This window comes from Phyllostomus discolor, chromosome 3 (assembly GCF_004126475.2).
Source record: "Phyllostomus discolor isolate MPI-MPIP mPhyDis1 chromosome 3, mPhyDis1.pri.v3, whole genome shotgun sequence".
In the NCBI taxonomy this organism is placed as follows: Eukaryota; Metazoa; Chordata; class Mammalia; order Chiroptera; family Phyllostomidae; genus Phyllostomus; species Phyllostomus discolor.
Genome location: NC_040905.2, coordinates 166,730,021 through 166,750,033, shown reverse-complemented (window position 1 = coordinate 166,750,033; position 20,013 = coordinate 166,730,021). Strand labels below are relative to the sequence as shown.

The 20,013-nt window shown below is 42.8% G+C and overlaps 1 protein-coding gene across 6 annotated transcripts in view; it reads right to left on the bottom strand.

The window, feature by feature from the left end:
• Positions 1–20,013, bottom strand: part of TJP2 (tight junction protein 2) — a 119,720-nt gene that overhangs the window by 93,109 nt on the left and 6,598 nt on the right. Inside the window, exon 1 of one of the 6 annotated variants that reach the window (XM_036021731.1) lies at positions 5,970–6,266. The exons of 3 other annotated variants lie outside the window; for them this stretch is intronic. In XM_036021731.1, coding sequence (XP_035877624.1) covers positions 5,970–6,085 — 116 coding nt within the window. In that variant the 5' untranslated portion in view covers positions 6,086–6,266. Of the gene's footprint in view, positions 1–5,969; positions 6,267–20,013 lie in introns of those variants that run through there. 2 more of the 6 variants (XM_036021730.1, XM_036021729.1) reach the window with 2 other exon arrangements.

Sequence of the window (20,013 nt, the reverse complement as noted above, 5' to 3'; positions counted from 1 at the left end):
TCTTCCAGTGGGAGGGAGAATGTGGAACCTCACCACTGCTGTACTCACTCTTCTGTTTGCTAGACAAAGCGGCATTGTGCCATGTGTGCAAAACACTCCCTACGCCACGAAAGAGAAATAAAAGATCATGTCGATTTTATTTGTACAGGCAGGGGACACATTTCCCTTTTCCAAGGATCAGCAGGAAATACAGGCACCAGCTAAAGCGAGGCCATCTGGACATCCTACAGAGCAAGCAGCAGGATCAGAGCCCGCCCCATACACAGTTTCTTTTATTACTTCCAAAGACAAATACATGGCCAGCAAATCAAGATGGGCTTGGTTATGCTTTTGGCCTTAACATGAAATTTTTCTTAAGGTATCAGCTCCAAAGAGATCATGCTTCTTTTATTAAACTGCTTGGCTTTTAATTAAATCCATCTTTTGTACTTCTACAACACTCATTTTAACATTCTTTTATAATATTCCTGAGGTTTTTGACATGTGTACAAACCACCAATAACAAGCAGCAATTTCTAATGAACACCATTACTGATTAGGGTCACTTTTTAATTAAGAAAAAACTTGGACCCTGACCGGCGTGGCTCAGTCGGTTGGACGTCATCCCTCAAGGCAGAAGGCTGCCGGTTTGGTTCCCGGCCAGGGCACAGGCCCAGGCTGTAGGTTTGGTCCCTGACTGGGGCACATGCAAGAGACAACCGATTGATGTTTCCCTCTCACATCCATGTTTCTCTTCTTCTCTCCCTCCCTTCCCTTCTCTCTAAAAATAAATAAATAATTTCTTTTTAAAAAAGTCTTAAAAAAGAAAAAAAAACATTTGGCAGTAAGAACTCAATTACATTCTTGGTTTGCAACAGAATTAACAAATACATAAAATTACTCTCAGGTAACATGAATGAGAGCTAGAAAACTACAAAACTTTATAAGGAAAATCCATAGGCAGCTCAGTATTTTTCTGCTTGGGTGTCAATTTCTCGTTTACATATTTCTTTTCTTCATTTATGACTACACTAAAACGGGGGAAGCATGGGAAAATATTTGCTGCACACCTACTATGTACCAGGCAGTGGGGTAAATATGCACATGTTTATAAATCCTTCAATCTGAGCTTCCTGGGAACTTGCAACACTCAGCCAGTTGGTTGGTAGCTGGTGGTCTGGGCTTATCAAGGGACTGTGCTGTTTGCAGAGTATGAGGCCAGGCACAGCCCTGCTGGCAAACAACAAGAGAAAGTACAAAAGGAGAAGAAAGTTGGTACCGAATGAACTCCGGGATGTTTTGAAAACTGAATCATGACCTAACATCTAATTGCTTTTTTTTAAACTTGAGAGAGGAAGGTGGGGTGCCGGCAGGGACGAGAGAGAGGGGGAGAGAGGGAGAAACATGGGTTTGCCGCTCCTCTTAGTTATGCTTCATTGGCTGATTCCTGTGTGTGCCCTGAAACCAGGGTTCGAACCTGCATCCCTGGCATATGGGAAGGAGGCTCTAACCAACTATGGGAAGGACACTACCAGACCAGGGCCCCAATTATATTTTAAAATGAAAAAGTGGCTGCTGTTGAATTCTATGCAATATTAAGAGGATAGCAGGTCCTGAAGCAAGTAATTTCTTTCAATTTGATTTTGTTATTATGTTGATTTTTTAAAAAATCGATTCTGCCCTTACCAGTGTGGCTTGGTTGGTTGGTTAGGCATTGTCCACAAAGCAAAGGGTCACTGGTTTAATTTCAGATCAGGGCACAAGCCTGGGTTGCAGGTTCAGTCCCCAGTCAGGGTACGTTTGAGAGACAACCAATTGGTGTTCCTCTCACACATCAATATTTCTCTTTCTCTCTTTCTCCCTCCCTCCCCCTCTCTCTAAAAATAGAGAAATAAAATCTTTAAAAAAAATTAATCCCCAGTCAGGGCCACTGTTTGTTGGAGTTCGCATGTTCTCACCACGTCTACATGGGTTTTCCCTGGGGACTTTGGTTTCCTTCCATTTCCTCCCACATTCCACAGATATGCACGCAAGGTGAATGGCATGTCTCAATTGTCCCAGTCTGAGGGCATGTGGGTGTGGGTGACCCTGTGATGAAAGGGCGTCCTGTCCAGGGTGGGGTGCTGGACAAGATGCCCTTGCAATCCAAGTTGCTGGGGGGGCTGTGGCCACCAGTGACCCTGAAATAGAACCAGCACATTAGAAAAGAATTATCTTGTTATTTGTCTCTCTTAAATGTCTGTATAGTTCACATTTATTCCAATGTTTAATACAATATTAGAAGAGTTTTGGGTCATTATTGAGAAGTCTGGTAATTTTTTTTTTTTTAGAAAAAGGGAGCAGGGAGAGAGACAAAGAGACAGAGAAACATAGATGTGAGAGAGAAACATCGATCCACTGTCTCCCATAACCTGCAACCTAGGTATGTGTTCTGACCAGGGACTGAAACTACAACCCATTTGTGCACAGAATGGCACTCCAACCAACTAAGCCATCCAGCCAGGGCAAGTCTGGTAATGTTTTGTGACCAGAAATATGCCAAAGGAACTTAACTCTTGTTTATATCGATTAGCCTATGGTAAAATCCGTTTTGTTACTCATCGTCTCGCTTAAAGTTTCGGTTTCCAAAAACTTATCAGTGATATTAAGTGAGGACTTACTACATATTGTAGTAATCAGAATACTTCTTAAAAAGAATGAAAGAGATAGTATTGTTGGAAGAAATATTGGCTTTACTATTTATTCCATCAGCCCAACAGAAATGCTCATGGGCAGACTCCCCTCTGCCAACTGTCTACTTTCTCACCACAGAGATCTCTAACAACTGCAGGGAGGGGAGGTATCGGGACTCAAAGACCTTAGGGAGATCATAAAGTTCAAGGTCAAGGCTGTGATGAAAAGCATTCCTCTAGGTGCTTGCTCTGCAAGGTGTGCTTCATGGTCTGAACCATTAGCATCATTTGATCCACTGGGCTCACCTGAGCTGACAGCATCACCTGGAAGTTTACTAAAATGCAGAATCTCAGGCCCCACTACAACTACAAAATTAAAATCTGCATTTTAACAGACTGATTCTTATGCACATTCAAGCTTGAGAAATAAGATACCAAGGTGCCTCTGAAAGACTAGAACTGATTAGTAAAATGAAAGCAGAAGATAACCCATTCTAGTATATCCAGAAGGGCGATGTGACTTCCAGCTTAGCGAAGGATATTAGTATGTCCAAAGGAAAGCTATTTCAGGTGACAAGGGAGTAGCAAGCAAACAAACAAACCAACAATATGGGAATCAGCAAAACACATTTTGTCTGTGTGCTTTCAAAGTATTACAAATACAAGGAAGACCTTGTTGTCCTGAGGCAAAGTGCTGCTAAGGGAATGTTCTCTTTAAAAAAAAAAAAAAAGGAACATTCACCTGCCCTTAATAAGGATCATGATGGAATGGATAATTGGACTTCTGTTTGGCTTGACTTGAGGAAATGAAGAGAAGCAGAGATGGTTCTACCTAAGACACTTACTCATTAAAAATGCTGGAAAAAGTTATCTCCAAACAGAAATGAATAATTGTCAATCCACCCATCTGAATCATGTGAGTTTGTTTAGTTAGGGAGAGTCCCTTGAAGAATGACTCTGAGCCAGAAACCAAGAGCATCCAGCTGTTGTCTGGGGGCCAAGCCCTCGACCATGACTCAAATGAGGCTGAGTTTCACACTTGTAAAATTTGCAGGCTAAACAAAAACTAAGGAATGGTAAGTATACAGGCCCCATGTTGCAGCTCTCTGGTTCTCCAATCATATGTCTTCATCCATCGCCACATTCCCTTCCTGCTAAGCCAGACTTGGCCTGGGGGTCCTCCCTGACTTGACACTCTAAGCAGCCTACACATCAGCTGGCTTTGGTGTGCTGCATGAAATCTATTTACCGTCCCTGACAAAACATTCTTCCAGCTCTAATCGCATTAATCCAGGGTAAAGGTCCAGGGTTATAGCATGCCCAATCTCTAGGGGCTACTTGAACAATCACAATTTGATCCTCACAACGATTCCTATAGTCCCCAGTAAGGAACTTTAACCCACATGGACCCTCCCTGAGCCACCATATGTCTCTTGTCCCCTCCACACATATAAACAATTCCTTTTACTCTTTTAAAAATATTTTGTTTAGTCCTGGCTGGTGTGGCTTAGTGGACTGAGCACAGGCTGCGAACCAAAGCATCCCAGGTTCGATTCCCAATCAGGGCACATGCCTGGGTTACAGGCCACGTCCCCAGTGGAGGCCACCACACATTGATGTTTCTCTCTCTCTCTTTCTCCCTGCCTTCCACTCTCTAAAAATAAATAAATAAATAAAATCTTTAAAAAATAGTTTTTATTTATTTATTTTTAGAGAGAGGGGAAGAGAGGGAGAAAGAAAGGGAGAGAAACATCAGTATTCGAGAGATACATTATTAGTTGCCTCTCATAAACCCCCAATTGGGGGCCTGGCCTGCAACCCAGGCATATGGCCTGACAGGGAATCGAACTGGCAACCTTGCCATTCGCAGGCCAGCACTCAATCCACAGAGACATGCCAGCCAGGGCTCCTTTTATTTTATTATTTTTTTAAAGATTTTATTTACCAATTTTCAGAGAAAGGGGAAGTGAAGGAGAAAGAGAGGGAAAGAAACATCGATGTGCGAGAGATACATCAATCAGCTGCCACTCACACGCCCCCACATGGGGACCCAATCAGCAACCCAGGCCCACGCCCAACAGTGAATCCAAGCAGCAGCCTTTCAGTTCCCCAGCGGGCATGCAGTCCACTGAGCCACGCCAGCCGGGGCTCCTTTCACTTTGTAAGACAACAGTAACAGGACAATAACAGTAGTAATGATGCTGCAGCTGTCTGGGATTCCATTCTAAAGCATTCCTAAAATTTCTGAAAGAAATATGTCATTTATTTCTAATAAAAACTACCTTTGACAGATGGGGGGGAAAACCTACCTAAATCACATGTCTCAATAGCAGCACTATTGACATTTTGGGCCGGATAATTCTTTGTAGTAGGGGGCTTGTCCATTTTAAGATCTCTGGCCTCTACCTACCACACACCAGTAGACAGGCCCCCTTAAGTTGTAACAAAAATGTGCCCAGACACTGGCAAATGTCCTCTGGGGTGCAAATCCCTTCGCCGCCACCACACCCCCACACCCCAGTTGAGAACCTAAATAATTACAGTAATTACCATTAGGGATATTGGGCTATGGGTGATTGCCCCCCTTATTTTTCTGTATTTTCTAACTCTTCCATAATAAATGTAAATTGTACATATGACTTATTTAAAGTAGTGACTTTCTACTTCTTAAAAAGAAATATTATTAGTTACACAGATTCCTTGAGTTGATCCTTGGGCAGGTGCCAATGTGTGGCTCACTCAGTTTTGAAAATTAAATTCAGCCCCTAAAAATACTGCCATGCAGGCACCTTAAAGTAAGCTTCTCCTCCATGTGTAATGGAGAAGAGAGGGGCTTCTGGGGAAAAGTCAGGACAGAGGCCTCTAATCATGAAGAAAAGAACGTCTAAACCCTTCTTCAACGGGCTAAAACAGCGGGGCTTTAGAAAAAGATGTAACATAAAAACTGCTGTTTCAAGAAGAGCATTTACCTGAAACACAGTCTACACATACACCGTAGTCAGAGAAATACTTGGGTTGTAGAAAAAAAAAAAAGGCACATTTACATTGCTAGACCCTGGAAAATTTTTCTAAATCAGAATATTAAAATATCTGCATGTAAAAATCAGCTCTAGACTATTACACCAGGAATTTTCGAGAGTTATAATTACCATTAATTTCATTACTGGCTGTTTTTTAAATCCGTGTGGGAAGACCGTAGCTGCCAAGTTCCCGATGAAGAACTCAACAGTTACTGCCCTTGAGACAGAGATGACCCTCTTCTCCATCCGGGCCCCCAAACACCCACCACGCACCTTCCTTCTGGCCTCCTCTGCTTACCCAGGGTGCTGCCAAAGGTTCACGTGTCTTCGGCTTTCAGGCAGAAGTTCTCTTTTGTTAAGAGGGGTGATACCAACTGCTGCTTCCAGAATAGCCATGTATTTTTTGTACCTCATCTTGTCTCTCCCTCGCACGACAAGGTCTTGCAAATTTGCGTCACTGTTCAGCTGAAGCAGCTGAAGTAATCTGCAACACTGGAAGCTGGAAGCCGCTGTGCTTTTGGATGCTCTGTGATCCCTAGCCAGAACTGCTAAACTCTAGGTGGGGGGTAAGGGTGGCAGCCAGGCAGAGGCCAAACCACAGAGAAATAAAGAAAAGGATCACTCAGATTTCCCTGCGATGGCAGTATTATATAAGGCTAAAGAATTCTGAATAAAGCACTAATGAAAATGATCTGCAGGACGACTGGGGTTCTAAACACAGCAATCTAAGGTACACTCCCCAATTAATCTGCACGTAAATCTTTGAGGCCGATAATCCTTCAAGTACTAATGGCGAGCAGGAGGTGATTTATCTCAAGGTCTGGTAATAATTGGTCCAAAAAGCCTGTGTGTCACTGGATGAACTAAAATCGGAAGCAGATTTGCTCATTCTACAAAAAACCTCTTTAAAAGGCTGCACTTTGACGAATGAAGGAGGTCCAGTTGTCATTTTATAGCAACACATTTCTAAATGTTATAATAAGCACTTCGCTTGAGCCAATAGCAAAGATTGAGAATCAAATGTGTTTTGGATTGTTTTTTGTTGTAAATATATTTTGAATACCTCTAGAACCTAACATGGGTGAGCTCTGCTAGCATGAAAATACATTGTTTGGAAATGTGCAGATCCCACCCCCTTCCCCTTTTTCCTAAGTGTCTCCCCTCAGCTTTGAGGACCTTTCTGGCCCACTTTCCATGGGGTAAAGCTGGATGGCCCAGCACAGTGGCCCACCTAATGGGCCACGGTACACATGACCTAGATTGGGTCGACCAGTCAGTCATCCCTGGGATGAAAATGCAACATTCAGAGAGAAATGCTGTCTCTTTGGAGTTGCTAACCAGGGTTGATAGGAGTTAGGGCCGTTGGCAGTCATGCCTCTCCTCTAGCAGAGAGGGCTCATCACTAGGAGTTGAAAAACAGTGCAATGGAATTGTGATGACACCGAGTTTCTGGATCCACCTATTTTGTGAAATTTGGTTTTAGTTACATTTCTGTCACTCTGAAGGAGTCCTGACTTCTACACCTCCCTGACCGACTTACTCAAGCCATTTTTTCCTATTTGATGTGCTATAGGAGTCAGCTACACTGCTCCCTGCCTAAACAAACTCCTGTATAGAGAGGAACCAACATAGAAGAGGGAGTCACTATGTACTAATTCGGATTAACTTAGATACACACAGTCAGTAAGTGTCCCAGGGCCTTCCCCAAGCCCCAAATCTTCAACATTCTCTACAGATTCTCTCTTTCCTCAATTGCAAATTTCTTTTTTATTTTTCTTTTATTTTCTTTCAACCTGAATGAACTAAATCAGTGGTTTCCAAAGTAGGGTGCACATATCAATGATCTTTGGGGTGTGGAAAGAAAATATCCAATCATCTATTTCCTTTTTTCTCTCATTAAATATTAGTTTGAGTATTTATGTTTTTAAAATTCATATGTACTTTGACCTGGCTGGTGTAGCTCAGCAGATTGAGCACGGGCTGTGAACTAAAGGATTGCTGGTTCAATTTCCAGTCAGGGCACATGCCTGGGTTGCAGGCCAGGTCCCAAATGGGGGACAGGTGAGAGGCAACCACACACTGATGTTTCTGTCTCTCCTTTCTCCTATAAATAAATAAATAAATAAATAAATAAATAAATAAAATCTTTTAAAAATTCATATGTACTTTGAAAAGTAATATATATTAAATTGCACCAAGGTGTATAAATTTATAAATTAATGTACTCATATACATGGCAGTGTTCAGATAGAAGTATATGAGCAAAAAAGGCTTAAAGGTTGGTAGCCTGACCCTTCAGCTGCTCCCTAAGCCTCAGTTTCCCCATTTATAAGACGAGCAGCCCAAACAGATGAATGCTAAGTTATGTTCCAACCACAACAAAAGACTCAGAGCTCCCACTTTACTTGGCCTGCTTGTACAAATAGTCTGACCACAATAAAGTGGAGAAAACAAGGGATAAACCATTTGGACTGGGAATATTTCCTTTCCAGAGCATTCATGAATATCACTCCCACAGACTGTTCCACAAACAACTGGTACCAGCCAGTCACAAGAATTCTTTTATGGGCTGAACTCGGTTGGCTACAGCTGCCATGGCTGAGAAAAGCCCCAATACAGCCCTCATTTAATCACACAGGAAGATGTAATTATACTTACACAACAGGCTTTGTTCTAACAAATTGTGTTTCTAATGACGCATGATAAAAATTACTATACAATCCTCTCAAATTAGAAATGAAGTCGGAGCTAAAAAAATATCTAGTTAAACTTGTTACCCACTGGAAGCTGTTTTACCACAGTGAAAGTGACATAATACTTTGTAAATGGCATATTTTAAAGTTCCATTTTCTATAGAAATTTTTTATGCATTTAACACACAACTCTTACAAACTGGTTCTTAGCAATGCTGATCTCATACAAAATTAAAATTGGGTCTTTCATTAGGAAAAGAATTCTATCTCATCAGATAATTAGAAAGATCTGCTTTTCTCCCATAAATGAGATTGTTTGGTTTCCTAATTTATTTATTTATTCATATTTTAAAATTGTCATCTTTGTATGAACTCCTTCATAATTCTACATAAGGACAATAACACAGGGAGAGAAAAATCTAGTTGAAATACCCCATCCAGATATGTCATCATATGGCATTTTCTTTATAATTCTGAAAGATTTTAGATATATGCATTAATTTGGTTAATTACCTGAGTTCTAGAAATTCTTTACAATGGCAACTCTCTGATTAAAAATTACTTAGCTATTTTTTTAAAAAATGTAATGCATGATCCAAAATGTCTTTTATATCAGGATGCTCAAAATCCGTGTCTGAATGATTAAAATAGAACATAAAAATGCACAGACCCAACCGTTGTTCCCTTTGAACTGATTATTTCTACTCTGCTTCGGCCAGCGGTAAACAATGGGCATCCTTATCCACTGGGTATTTTAATGGCTCCCAAGCTTTAGAACTATAAAAATGGAAATGAACTAATACCACAAACAGGCTATTTTATAGGGTGTGGTCTGCTTTTCAGGGAGCTGGGAAAAGCCTTACTAAAAGTAGGACAGGCAGGAAAACAGCTATTTGTCTCTTTCTTCTTGAGCTCTACTATAAGTAAACCAGATGACTTTATGCAAGTCATCTCATTCCCTGACTTAATATCTTCATATATAATATATCTTTACATATTCGCTTCTCAGGTGACCCATCAGAACACAGTAAGAAGGTCAGGCTATATGATGTAAAAGAATTATTAAGGAGTTCAAGAAGATTAGTTGCAGCCCTCCTAGATTCAAGCCCCTGTAGCCCGGAAGAGCCCCTTCCCTTCACAGTCGTCCTCAGGATACACGACTGGGTTTAAACTAGTACCCTGAACTGGATGCCACTAATCAGACAATCCAAGCCTATCTTCCCACCGAACCAAACAGATAACTGAAGTAACCCACTGCCCAGCCCCAGCAGCAGCCACCTCTTGCCTTTTCCTGTTTCTTGAGTCCTCCTGCTGGTTCTCCTGGCATGAGACCTTGAAGCCCGCCTCACCCTTCTGGTGGTGCCCAAGCATACCAACTCCATGCGTGACACAGGGAAAGACAGCTGCAGTTAAATGGGAAGGCTTCATTTGAATCCCACCTCTGCTGAGTAACACCTGTGACCTTGCACAAGTTACTTGACCCTTCTGAACCTATTTCATCCTCTGTACAACTGGAATAAGACCCCACCCCAGGGGTTGTTTTAATAATAAATGAGATGAGGTATACTCATCAAAGGATGTCATGTCCTCATCTCTTCCCTGTCTTCCTTCCGCCTCTCCCATCTGTGCTTCTGTTCCCAACACCTATTCAAGAATTCATCCTCAATCCTCATTTCTCTGCAGTCAAGTACAAGGTGCACTTGAAACTTAACCCTCCCTTGCAGCTACTTCATTCAACACACAGGGAAAGAACCAGAGAAGTCCAAGGCTGAGCAGTTTTGTAGGAAAAAGACTGGAAAACAGGCTGGCTGAAAGGCATAGGGACCCAGTGGTTGGAGTGACCGACAGAAACCCTTAAAAGGGAGATCAGCCCTGACCACAACTGAGCCTTGTGGCTCAGTTGGCTGGACATCATCCCACAAAGCAAAAGGCCTCTGGTTTTTTTCCTGGTCAGGGCACATGCCTGCCTTGCAAGTTCAGTTCCTTGTAGGGGTGCCTGCTGGAGGCAGCTGGTGGATGCTTCTCTTATGTCAGTGTTTCTCTACCTCTGTTTCTCCCTTCCTTCCCCTCTGTCTAAAAATAAAATCTTTTTTATAAAAGAGGGGAACATAGGGCCTTGGGGCCCAGCTCAGGTGATACCCATCAACTGGGGAGGTTCTCCCTTATAATCTTTCCAGATTTTTAACCTCTGCTACATAATAATTATTAAAAGCAAAAATCACTACAAGCAACTGTATGCCAACATATTGGACAATCTGCAAAGGCATCTGAATCAGAAAGGGAGAAGGAGAACTGTCATTATTTACAGATGACATGAAACTATGTATAGAGAACCCTAAAGATTCCACCAGAAAACTAAGAGAACTAATACATTCAGTAAAGTAGCAGTATTCAAAACAAATATCCAGAAATCAGTTGCACGTTTATACACCAATAACAAACTATCAGAAAGGAAAACTAAGAAAACAATCTCATTTACAACTGAATCAAGAAAATAAAATACCTAGGAATAAATTTAACCAAGGAGGTAAAAGACCTGCACTGAAGAAAAAAATCAAACAAGATACAAATAAATGGAAACATACATTGTGCTCCTGGATAAGAAAAACTAACATTGTTACAATACAATGTTAAAATGTCCACACTACCCAAAGCAATCTATAGACTGAATGCAATTCCTATCAAAATACCAATGGCATATTTCACAGAACTAGAACAAATAATGCAAAAAATCTATATGGAGCCACAAAAGACCCCAAAAGACACAACAATCTTAAGAAAGGAGAACAAAGTCAGAGGAATCATGCTACCTTGATATCAAACTGTACTACAAGAGTATAGTAGTCAAAACAGCATGGTACTGGCATAAAAACAAACATATAGATCAATGGAACAGAATAGAGAGCCCAAAAATATGATATGACCAATTAATATTTGACAAAAGAGGCAAGAATATACAGTAGGGTAAAGACAGTCTATTCAATAAATGTTCTTGGGAAAATTGGACAGATATATTCATAAAAATTAAACTATACCACCTTCTTCCACCATGCACAAGAATAAACTCAAAATGGATTAAAGACTTAAGTGTAAAACTCAAAACCATAAAAATCCTAAAAGAAAACACAGGCAGTAAAATCCCGACCATTTCCCCTAGCAGTATCTCCTCAAGCAAGGGAAACAAAAGAAAACATAAACAGATGGGACATCAAACAAAAAAGTTTTTACACAGCAAAGGAAACCATCAACAGAATGAAAAGTCAACTCACTGAATGGGAGAACATATTCACCAATGATATATCTGATGAGGGATTAAAATACTAAATTTATAAAGAACTCAAACAACACCAGAAGAACAAACAACCCAATTACAAAATGGGCAAAGGACCTGAACAGACACTTCTCCAAAGAAGACATACAGGTGGCCAATAGACATATGAAAAGATGACCAACATCTCTAATCATCAGAGAAATGCATATTAAAACCACAATGAGATCCCCTCATACCTGTCAGAATGGCTATCCTCAATAAATGCACACATGACAAGTGTTAGTGAGGATGTGGAGAAAAGAGAACCCTCACGCACTGTTGGTGGGCACGCAGATTGCTGCAGCTACTGTGGCAACAGTATGGAGGTTATTCTAAAACTTAAAAATGGAACTGCCTTATGACCCAGTGATTCCACTTCTGGGTATATAACCAAAGAAACCCGAAGCGCTAATTCAAAAGAATATACGCACCCCTCCCTCACTGTAATGTTATTTACAACAGCCAACATATGGAAAGAACCCAAGTGTCCATCAACAGATAAATAAACACAGAAGTGGTGCGTATATACCGTGGGATGTGATTTAATCATGAAAAAGAATGAAATCTTACCATTTGTGACAACATGGATGGTATTATGCTAAGGGAAATAAGCCAGTCAGAGAAAGATAAATATCACATGATTTCCCTTATACGTAGAATCTAAATAACAAAATAAACAAAGAAAACACAAACAGGCTCATAAGTACAGAAAACAAACTAAGGGATGCCAGATGGGAGGGGCTTTGGGGGTCTGGGTGAAAAAGGCGAAGGAAGTATAAATTGGTAGTTACAAAACAGTCACAGGGATGTAAAGTACAGCATAGGAAACACAGTCCCCAACATTGTGATAACTATGTGTGGTGCCAGGTGGGTACTAGAATTATTGGGGGGATCACTTTGTAAATTATGTAATTGTCTAACCAATACACACCTGAAACTCATATAAAATAACATTAAATGTCAACTATAACTGAAAAAAAATAAAACAAAAACCAAAAAAACAAAAAAAGGTGAGATCTGGCTGGTGCGGCTCAGTGGATTGAGCGCAGGCTTGCAAATCGAAAGGTTGCCAGTTCAGTTCCCAGTCCGGGCAGATGCCTGTGTTGCAGGCCAGGTCCCCAGCTGGGGGTGTACAAGAGGCAATGAATTGATGTTTCTCTCACACATTGATGTTTCTCTCCCTCTCTTTCTCCTTCCTTTCCCCTTTCTTTAAAAATAAATAAATAAAATCTTAAAAAAAAAAAGATGAGCTGTGAGCACTAGGATCTGGAGAGCTACAGAAAGAGATGCAAAAACCTTGAAGAAAATCTGGAAGACTCACTCTTCTTCTCAAAGCCAGATTCTGTCCCTTGAAAAGGAGCTCATGATCATTGGTTTGCAGTATGGGAGGCTGGACTCAAAACCTTCTCCTTTCAAGGACAGAGGTTGTAGACCTGAGACAAAGAATAACTGAAAAAGCAATGAAACTTGAGTCACACCAATTCAGGGAGAAAGCATAATTAATGACCCCTTTTTACAAGGAGAAAACTAAGGCTCAGGGTTGAGAAACCTGTCCTAGGTCATGCAGCTCCTAAGTGGCAGAGCCAATATTCAAACTACTACCCTGCTCTAACGCCTCCCAGAGTGGGTCCTCAGGCATCCGATGATCCAGACAGAGCATCTGTTCCCTGTTCCCTGGGCAGGGGCTGCTGCTTCCTCTGAGACAGGAGGGTCTCCTGCCCCTACCCTCAGATGCCCTCCTTCCAGCTTCAGGCCTTCCTCTTCCTCCTCCTCTTTCCCAAATCTGCTCTTTTCAGTGGGTCCAAGTTCAGAGTTTGTGGCCAAAAACTCTTTCTCCAGGAGGCCCTGCCACCACCATCATCACCAAGTGGGCTTCCCACCAAGGGGTCACTGTGCTCCTTATCCTGTCCCTCATAGGCTGGGTTTTCCCCTGCACACTCTCATCGAGAAAACGAAAGTGAGTTAGTCCCTGGAGTCACTGAACTTCCTGTGGCGTTTAAGGGCCCACAACCCTAATGGTCCAGGCCCTTAAACGCCACAGGTTCTACCCTGGCTGGTGTGGCTCAGTGGATTGAGCGCCAGTCTGTGAACCAAAGGGTCATGGTTCGATTTCCAGTCAGGGCACATGTCTGGGTTGCAGGCTAGGACCCTAGTAGTGGGCATGTGAGAGCAACCACACATTGATGTTTCTCTCCCTCTCTTTCTCTTTCCCTTCCCCTCTCTCTGAAAGTAAACAAAAAAAAATCTTTTTTTAAAAAAGCCACAGGTCCTTAAGTCATTTTGTTTTACATTTTCCTATAAAATATTTCTAAATTATCTGCATTTCTCTTCAGTTTAAGATAATTCTCTTTTATGTAAATGGTTCTATTTTTTTCTCAAATTGCAGCTTGAAAGTACTATATATTTTAGGATGCCTGTTACCATAATTTAGTCATTCTTATCATATTATAAATTCTTATAAAAATAAATAGTGAACTTTAATTTAATGAGTCAGCCCACTATACCCTAAATAATATATATATTTTTGTGTGAGCAGTTCAGCCACCAGACACCTTCGAAATAGCGAAACATGCCCTCTGCCAGTGGTTCAATGCAATACAGGTAAAAGAAAGGTAAGGCAAGTTTCTTGTTAGTCTCAATAAATTTTAACTGACTTCAAAAAATCACGTTTTTACAGATCTGTCTCCCTCAGTATTCTGTGGTGACCTAAATGGTAGGAACGATGGGATATTCATGTTCGTACCTCTAGTGTCCTCCTTGCTCAGGAACCAGCATGCACTAGGTACCCAATACCATGAGGGTTCACTTCATAAATAAGAGTCAGCAAGGTGTACTGGCTAAGGTCCCGCACCCCAGAACCAGGCTGCCTGCATCTGAATCTCAGCTTCACACTTAGCTGTGTGACCTGGGCAAGTCTTTGAATCTCTCCGGGGCCTCAGTTTCCTCATCTGTAAACAGGGGATAATAGCACTTACTTGTTAAGACTGTGGGAGAATCAAATTGAATGAATATATGCAAAACCCCAATTTTTCCACACTCTCAAGTGGACCATTTTGATCTTCCAAGTGTCCACTTAGATCTCCTTGTGGCCCTTGCCCTTTAGCAGCTGAGGCACTGGAAACCTCTGACCCACCATCTGGAGGAGTCCTGGTGTGGCGCCTGGCCTGACCAGTCCTTCCAGCCTCCAGAAGGTAACGACTGCACACTGCCCAGGGCATCGACGTTTGGACCTCCCACTTTTCCCTGTTCCAGCTCCCCTTGCACCTGCTGCTGGGCCTCACTGTTTTCCTTGAGTCACTTCTCAGTACCTAATTATAGATTTGCGTTTACCTGTTTATCACCTGTCTCCACCTCTAGACTGTAAGCTCTACTCTGAGGACAGAGACCTATTTTGCTGACATTGCATCCACTTCCTGTTAAGTTTTCTAGTCCAACCTAATATTCATTCATTCCCTCTCCAACCATTGAGCTCCCTATCAAACACACTGATTGACACTAGACATATAAACAAACCAAACCATCTCTGTCCAAGAGAAGCACCCAGTGTAATGAAGTGACAACTAACTGCAACCCCGTATGCTGGCAGAGAGAGACGAGTGATCACGGAACAGAACCATGACAAAGGAGAGAGAGGGCAATTCTGTCCCAGGATCTTAGCTTTGCAAAACCTTTACAGAAAAAGTACTTGAGTTAGGTCTTAATAATACTCTGACAAAAGGATCTGAGGCATCTCAGGAAGAGGGAAAAGTAACATCAAGAGCCCAAAAAGCAAAAACAACAAGGAGTGGTCTCAGACCGTAAGCAGAGCCAGCTGGCAGGAAGGCGATGCATGGTGCACCTGTGAGCCCAGGGCCTGTGGAGGGAGGCAGTGATGCTGTGTGACATGAGGCCCTGCACAGAGTGGGGAACGGAAGATGTCATTCCCTCTGGCTAACACAGCCTTCCGAGAGGACACTGCACTATTATTTATTGCACATGTCCACTGTGCCAGCCACTGAGGTAAGTATCCTACATGTGTTACCTTGTTTAGTTCTTACATTAACCCTAAGAAATAGATGTAAATTCTCCATTTTCATATGAAGAAACTCAGGCACCAAGGACTAAGTTATCTGCCCAGGGCCACACAGGTAATAAGTAGTGGAGGTATGACTCCTACCCAGGTTACAACATTCATGCATGCTGACACCCACTGAGCCTCAGTAGGTGTCCCGGAGCCCTTAGTATGCCCTCATCGCAATGAAATGTAATTGCCTCTTTACTTGTCTCCCTGGAGAACGTGGGTCTCATGAGGGCAGAGACTTTGTTCTGCTAATCACATATCCCTAGCACCTGGCACAGTGCCTGGCAGAATACAGCCATCAGCAGTGCAAGTTAAGAGGAAATGAATGCATGAATGGACAGGGCTTTGACCTCTGCAAGTGTGTACTCTTGCCCTTCTCTGTTCCTGTAGTAAAGGAATGCCACATGTCCTGAAACCAGGATCTGAGTGCCGAACCCAAGGCCGCTTTTGCCCCGCCCCCCAGCTTTGGTCAGAGGGACCAAGTTCCTGAAGCACAGACTTGGCAGCTGCCTGGACAGACCCTTCTCCAGTACGGGGCACCCACCACCACCCTCACTTTCCATTCTTATCCCCGTCTGTGCCTATGCAGAAGAGTTAACGTCCTCCGAAAGGCCTGCCTACAAGGTTGGCCCTTGGCTGACATCTGAGAACCTGGATGTTGGGAAGGTTCCCACCATTCCCAGGACTGACAAGAGTAGCTCCCTGTCCCTAAACTATTTGCACAAACAATGCAGTTTATGATAAACACCTGCTTCCTTCTGGGACTCTGAACGTTGGGTACATCCTACACAGAAGATGCCAAAGTAGTAAGTCCCCAGAACAAACCCTGGGCACTGAGTCTAACAAACTTCCCTGGTCGGCAACATTTCACACTCATTGTCACAAGTTGCTGTTGGAAGTAAGCATGTCCTATGGGACTCCACTGGGAGAGGATGCTGGAAGCTTGGGCCTGGTTTCCTCAGACTGCACTCAGTGCGCCTTTTCCTCTTGCTGGCTTCACTGTAATAATCAGTGGTGAGTACAACTATATGTGAAGTCCTGTGGGTCCTCCTAGAGAATCATGGGAACTGGGGGTGGTGGTAGGGCTCCCGAGATGCTATCTCTGCACAGAAGCACGATTGTGAAATATTTCCTGTCAGTCCAGTCCTGTCCACTAACCAGAGGACTCACACCCAGGGCCTGCAGGGGCCAAGCAGTAATGGAAAAGTGTGCGACCGGCTGAGAGGGATTGGGGACAGAGGAGAATCTAAGGTAGGCAGCTGCTCTCAGCCCCTGACCACACCAGCAAGTCCCAGACAGAGCTGGGCAGTTGGTGTACAACCACAGATAATTAAATCCTTTCACTCTGCTAATAACAAGTGACCCCAAAGAATAACAGAGAACCCCTTGGGGCAGGCTTCGCACTTTTTCCAAAACCCAAGAGAAATGCCTTACATGCACAGATACAGTGAGGATTCCTTTAAAATAAAATATACAATAAAATGTGGGGATGTTTGCCCAGACTTTGTGAAGCCACACCAAGAATAGGGTACAGCTCCATTTCAGAGGACCCCAAAGCAGTGAGTCGCTACCCTTCTTGGATTTCTTTTGCGTAGCAAACCTGACCTTCATAACATGGATTGTCAGCACCTACTCTCGGAATCAGCTCATACAAGTTATGCTAAGGAGACCAGACACACAGTAGCACAGCTATTAAAGCTGTTGGTTTGCAAAGCTTGGCTTGGTTCCAGGTTGATGATGATTAGCAGTGACAGGCAAGAGGAGGGAGAATGCTCAGTCATGACTCCAGTCTCATGAAGGAAAGTCCACACTTGACCTTGTGGCCCCAAGCAGCACATCCTCCTACCAGGTAATGCTGGCCTCCCTAGAAGTGAGTGATAGAAAGGTGAGGCCTACACAGCTACCACACCCACCATCCAGGGGACAGCCCAGCCCTCCTCTGCAACCAACATCCCAGATGCATCCTCATCCCCCATTTACAACGGTTTACAGTGGGTGGGGCCCTCGCTGGCCTTGGTGTCCTCATAATCTCTGCCCATTCCTTCCCCATCTCAGAGGCTTTTCTTCCTCCAGCCGCCCCTCCCCACCACATCTCTACATTTCAGTCCTCAGCACTTGTCTACGCACTCCCCTATGGACCCTCTCCCCTGGTGTCACCAGGCTCCTATATGCACATGACACCCAGGCCAACCTCGGGCCTACCCATCCCCCCACTCTTGCTCTGGTCCTACACTTTTAAATGCCTCCAAACCATAGGTTCTCGCAGTGTGCTGCCCAGACTGGCAGCATCAGCATCACCTGGGGACTTTCAGAGATTCTCAGGGGCAGATTCTCAGGCCCCCACCCGAGACCTACTGAATCAAAAACTCTAAGAACTCAGGGAGTGGGGCCAGCAATGTGTGTTTTAACAAGCTCTCCAGGTGATGCAGATAATGGTTGAGAAACACTGCACCACACACTTCCCCTTGCCTATCCCATGTCTGTCTCAAATGGAAGTAATGTTCTTTTTCTAATCCAGCTGATTTCCCTATGTCTCTTAATATTGCCTACATTGACCAGTAATACATCAAAATAGTGCAACCCAAGTGAAATATAGTGGGCCTCCAAATGCAATAGGTATTTTGAAGATCCATTATTGACTTGTAAAGCAGAGCTACATTTACAGGTAGAGCTACATTAAATGTAGAGTATGTAGTGCTACATGCACTAGGCCAGGGCCTAAGGCAAATTAAATTATTTCCTGCGTGGCTACAGAGGAAAAAAAACACCGCCAAGCAGCTTGAAAGAAAGAACAAAAATGTACTAACGCATGCAAAAATGTCCAGCAGTCTACCTTCTTTTTTGGAGTACATAAAAGTAAAATAAAGAATACCCTAATAAAATACATAAACAATTTATTAACATGATTTTTAAATTACATTATTGTATATTTTAATAAGTAGAATGTACAGATATTAATCAATATCAAACACTATTTTGTAAAGCATTTAAAATGTCTACCATTGGCATCAATGGATTTTTTTGTATGTTATTAACATCTGAGACAAACATGCTTTTTTAGTGGGCATTAAATCAACATGTGGAAAAATATGTCCCCTCACCTCCAAGAAGCTGTGTGTTCATTAATTCTTCACTTAAATCCTATGGAACATAAGATACTATAATACATGCTCTAGGCCAGGCCCTAAGGCAAATAAAAAGATGAGCCAAAACTGAAATTGTTCAAAAGAGCAACAGACTAAATTTACATTTTCAGTATTCTTCTACACCACTGAAACTAGGGAATCTATTCAAAAGTGTTTCTTCTTTATCTAGTCTTTCCTTAGAAAAGAATGTTTTAAAAATCAGGAAAAACTAGTACATGAAAAGATGTTCAACATCAGTAGCCATCAGAGAAGTGTGAATGAAAATCACTTCAAGACTTCTGATCAAGATGGGAGTGTAGGCAGATATGGTTGATGTCTTCGAACCATATCAAAATTACAACTAAAATATAGGACAAACACCACTCAGAACTGTCAGAAATCAAATAGAATGGAAGTCTGACAACTACAGAATTAAAGAAACCACATCCCTTGAGACTGAACCTACAAGCTGGTGCCATATCTGAGACTCCATCAACCTGGCTAACATGGTTCGACCCCAGAGACTCTGCCCCACCCAAGCTGCTTTTCCATATGAATGGCTGATCTTGGCTCATGCTTCACAACTTCCTAAATCCTATCCAACAAGCAACAGCTAGCCTCAGTGAGCCCCAGGCCCAGCACTAGCAGCAGCCAGCCTAGATTCACAATTTGGCTTCCCCTGGGAACCTCTAAGACCAGCACAAGCAGCAGCCATCTCAGATGTTTTATAGCTCAGGGAGGGTGGATCCAGGCAAAACACAGGTGGAGGTTGACCTTGGCCTGCACCACCCAGGAAACCCCAGGGCCAGCGCACCCAAGGCAGACCACATTGGAGATCCACCATCCTGCCCCTGCAGAGCTGAACCTCCACAGAGGATAGAGGCTGGTGGTCATTGGCCTGGGTAAATCCCTCCCACTGATATGCCAACAGCAAACAAGGCTCAACTACAAGAAGAGGGTGTACTCAGCCCACATAAAAGGCGTACCTTGAATACTAGTTTTGGTGATAGAGGAGGCTATGCTTGCAGGACACCTACTACATTAGGCCACACTGCCAACACAGGGAGTCAAAGCAGCTCTACCTAATACATAGAACAAACAGAGGGAGGTTGCCAAGATGAGGAAACACAGAAACGTGGCCCAAATGAAAAGAC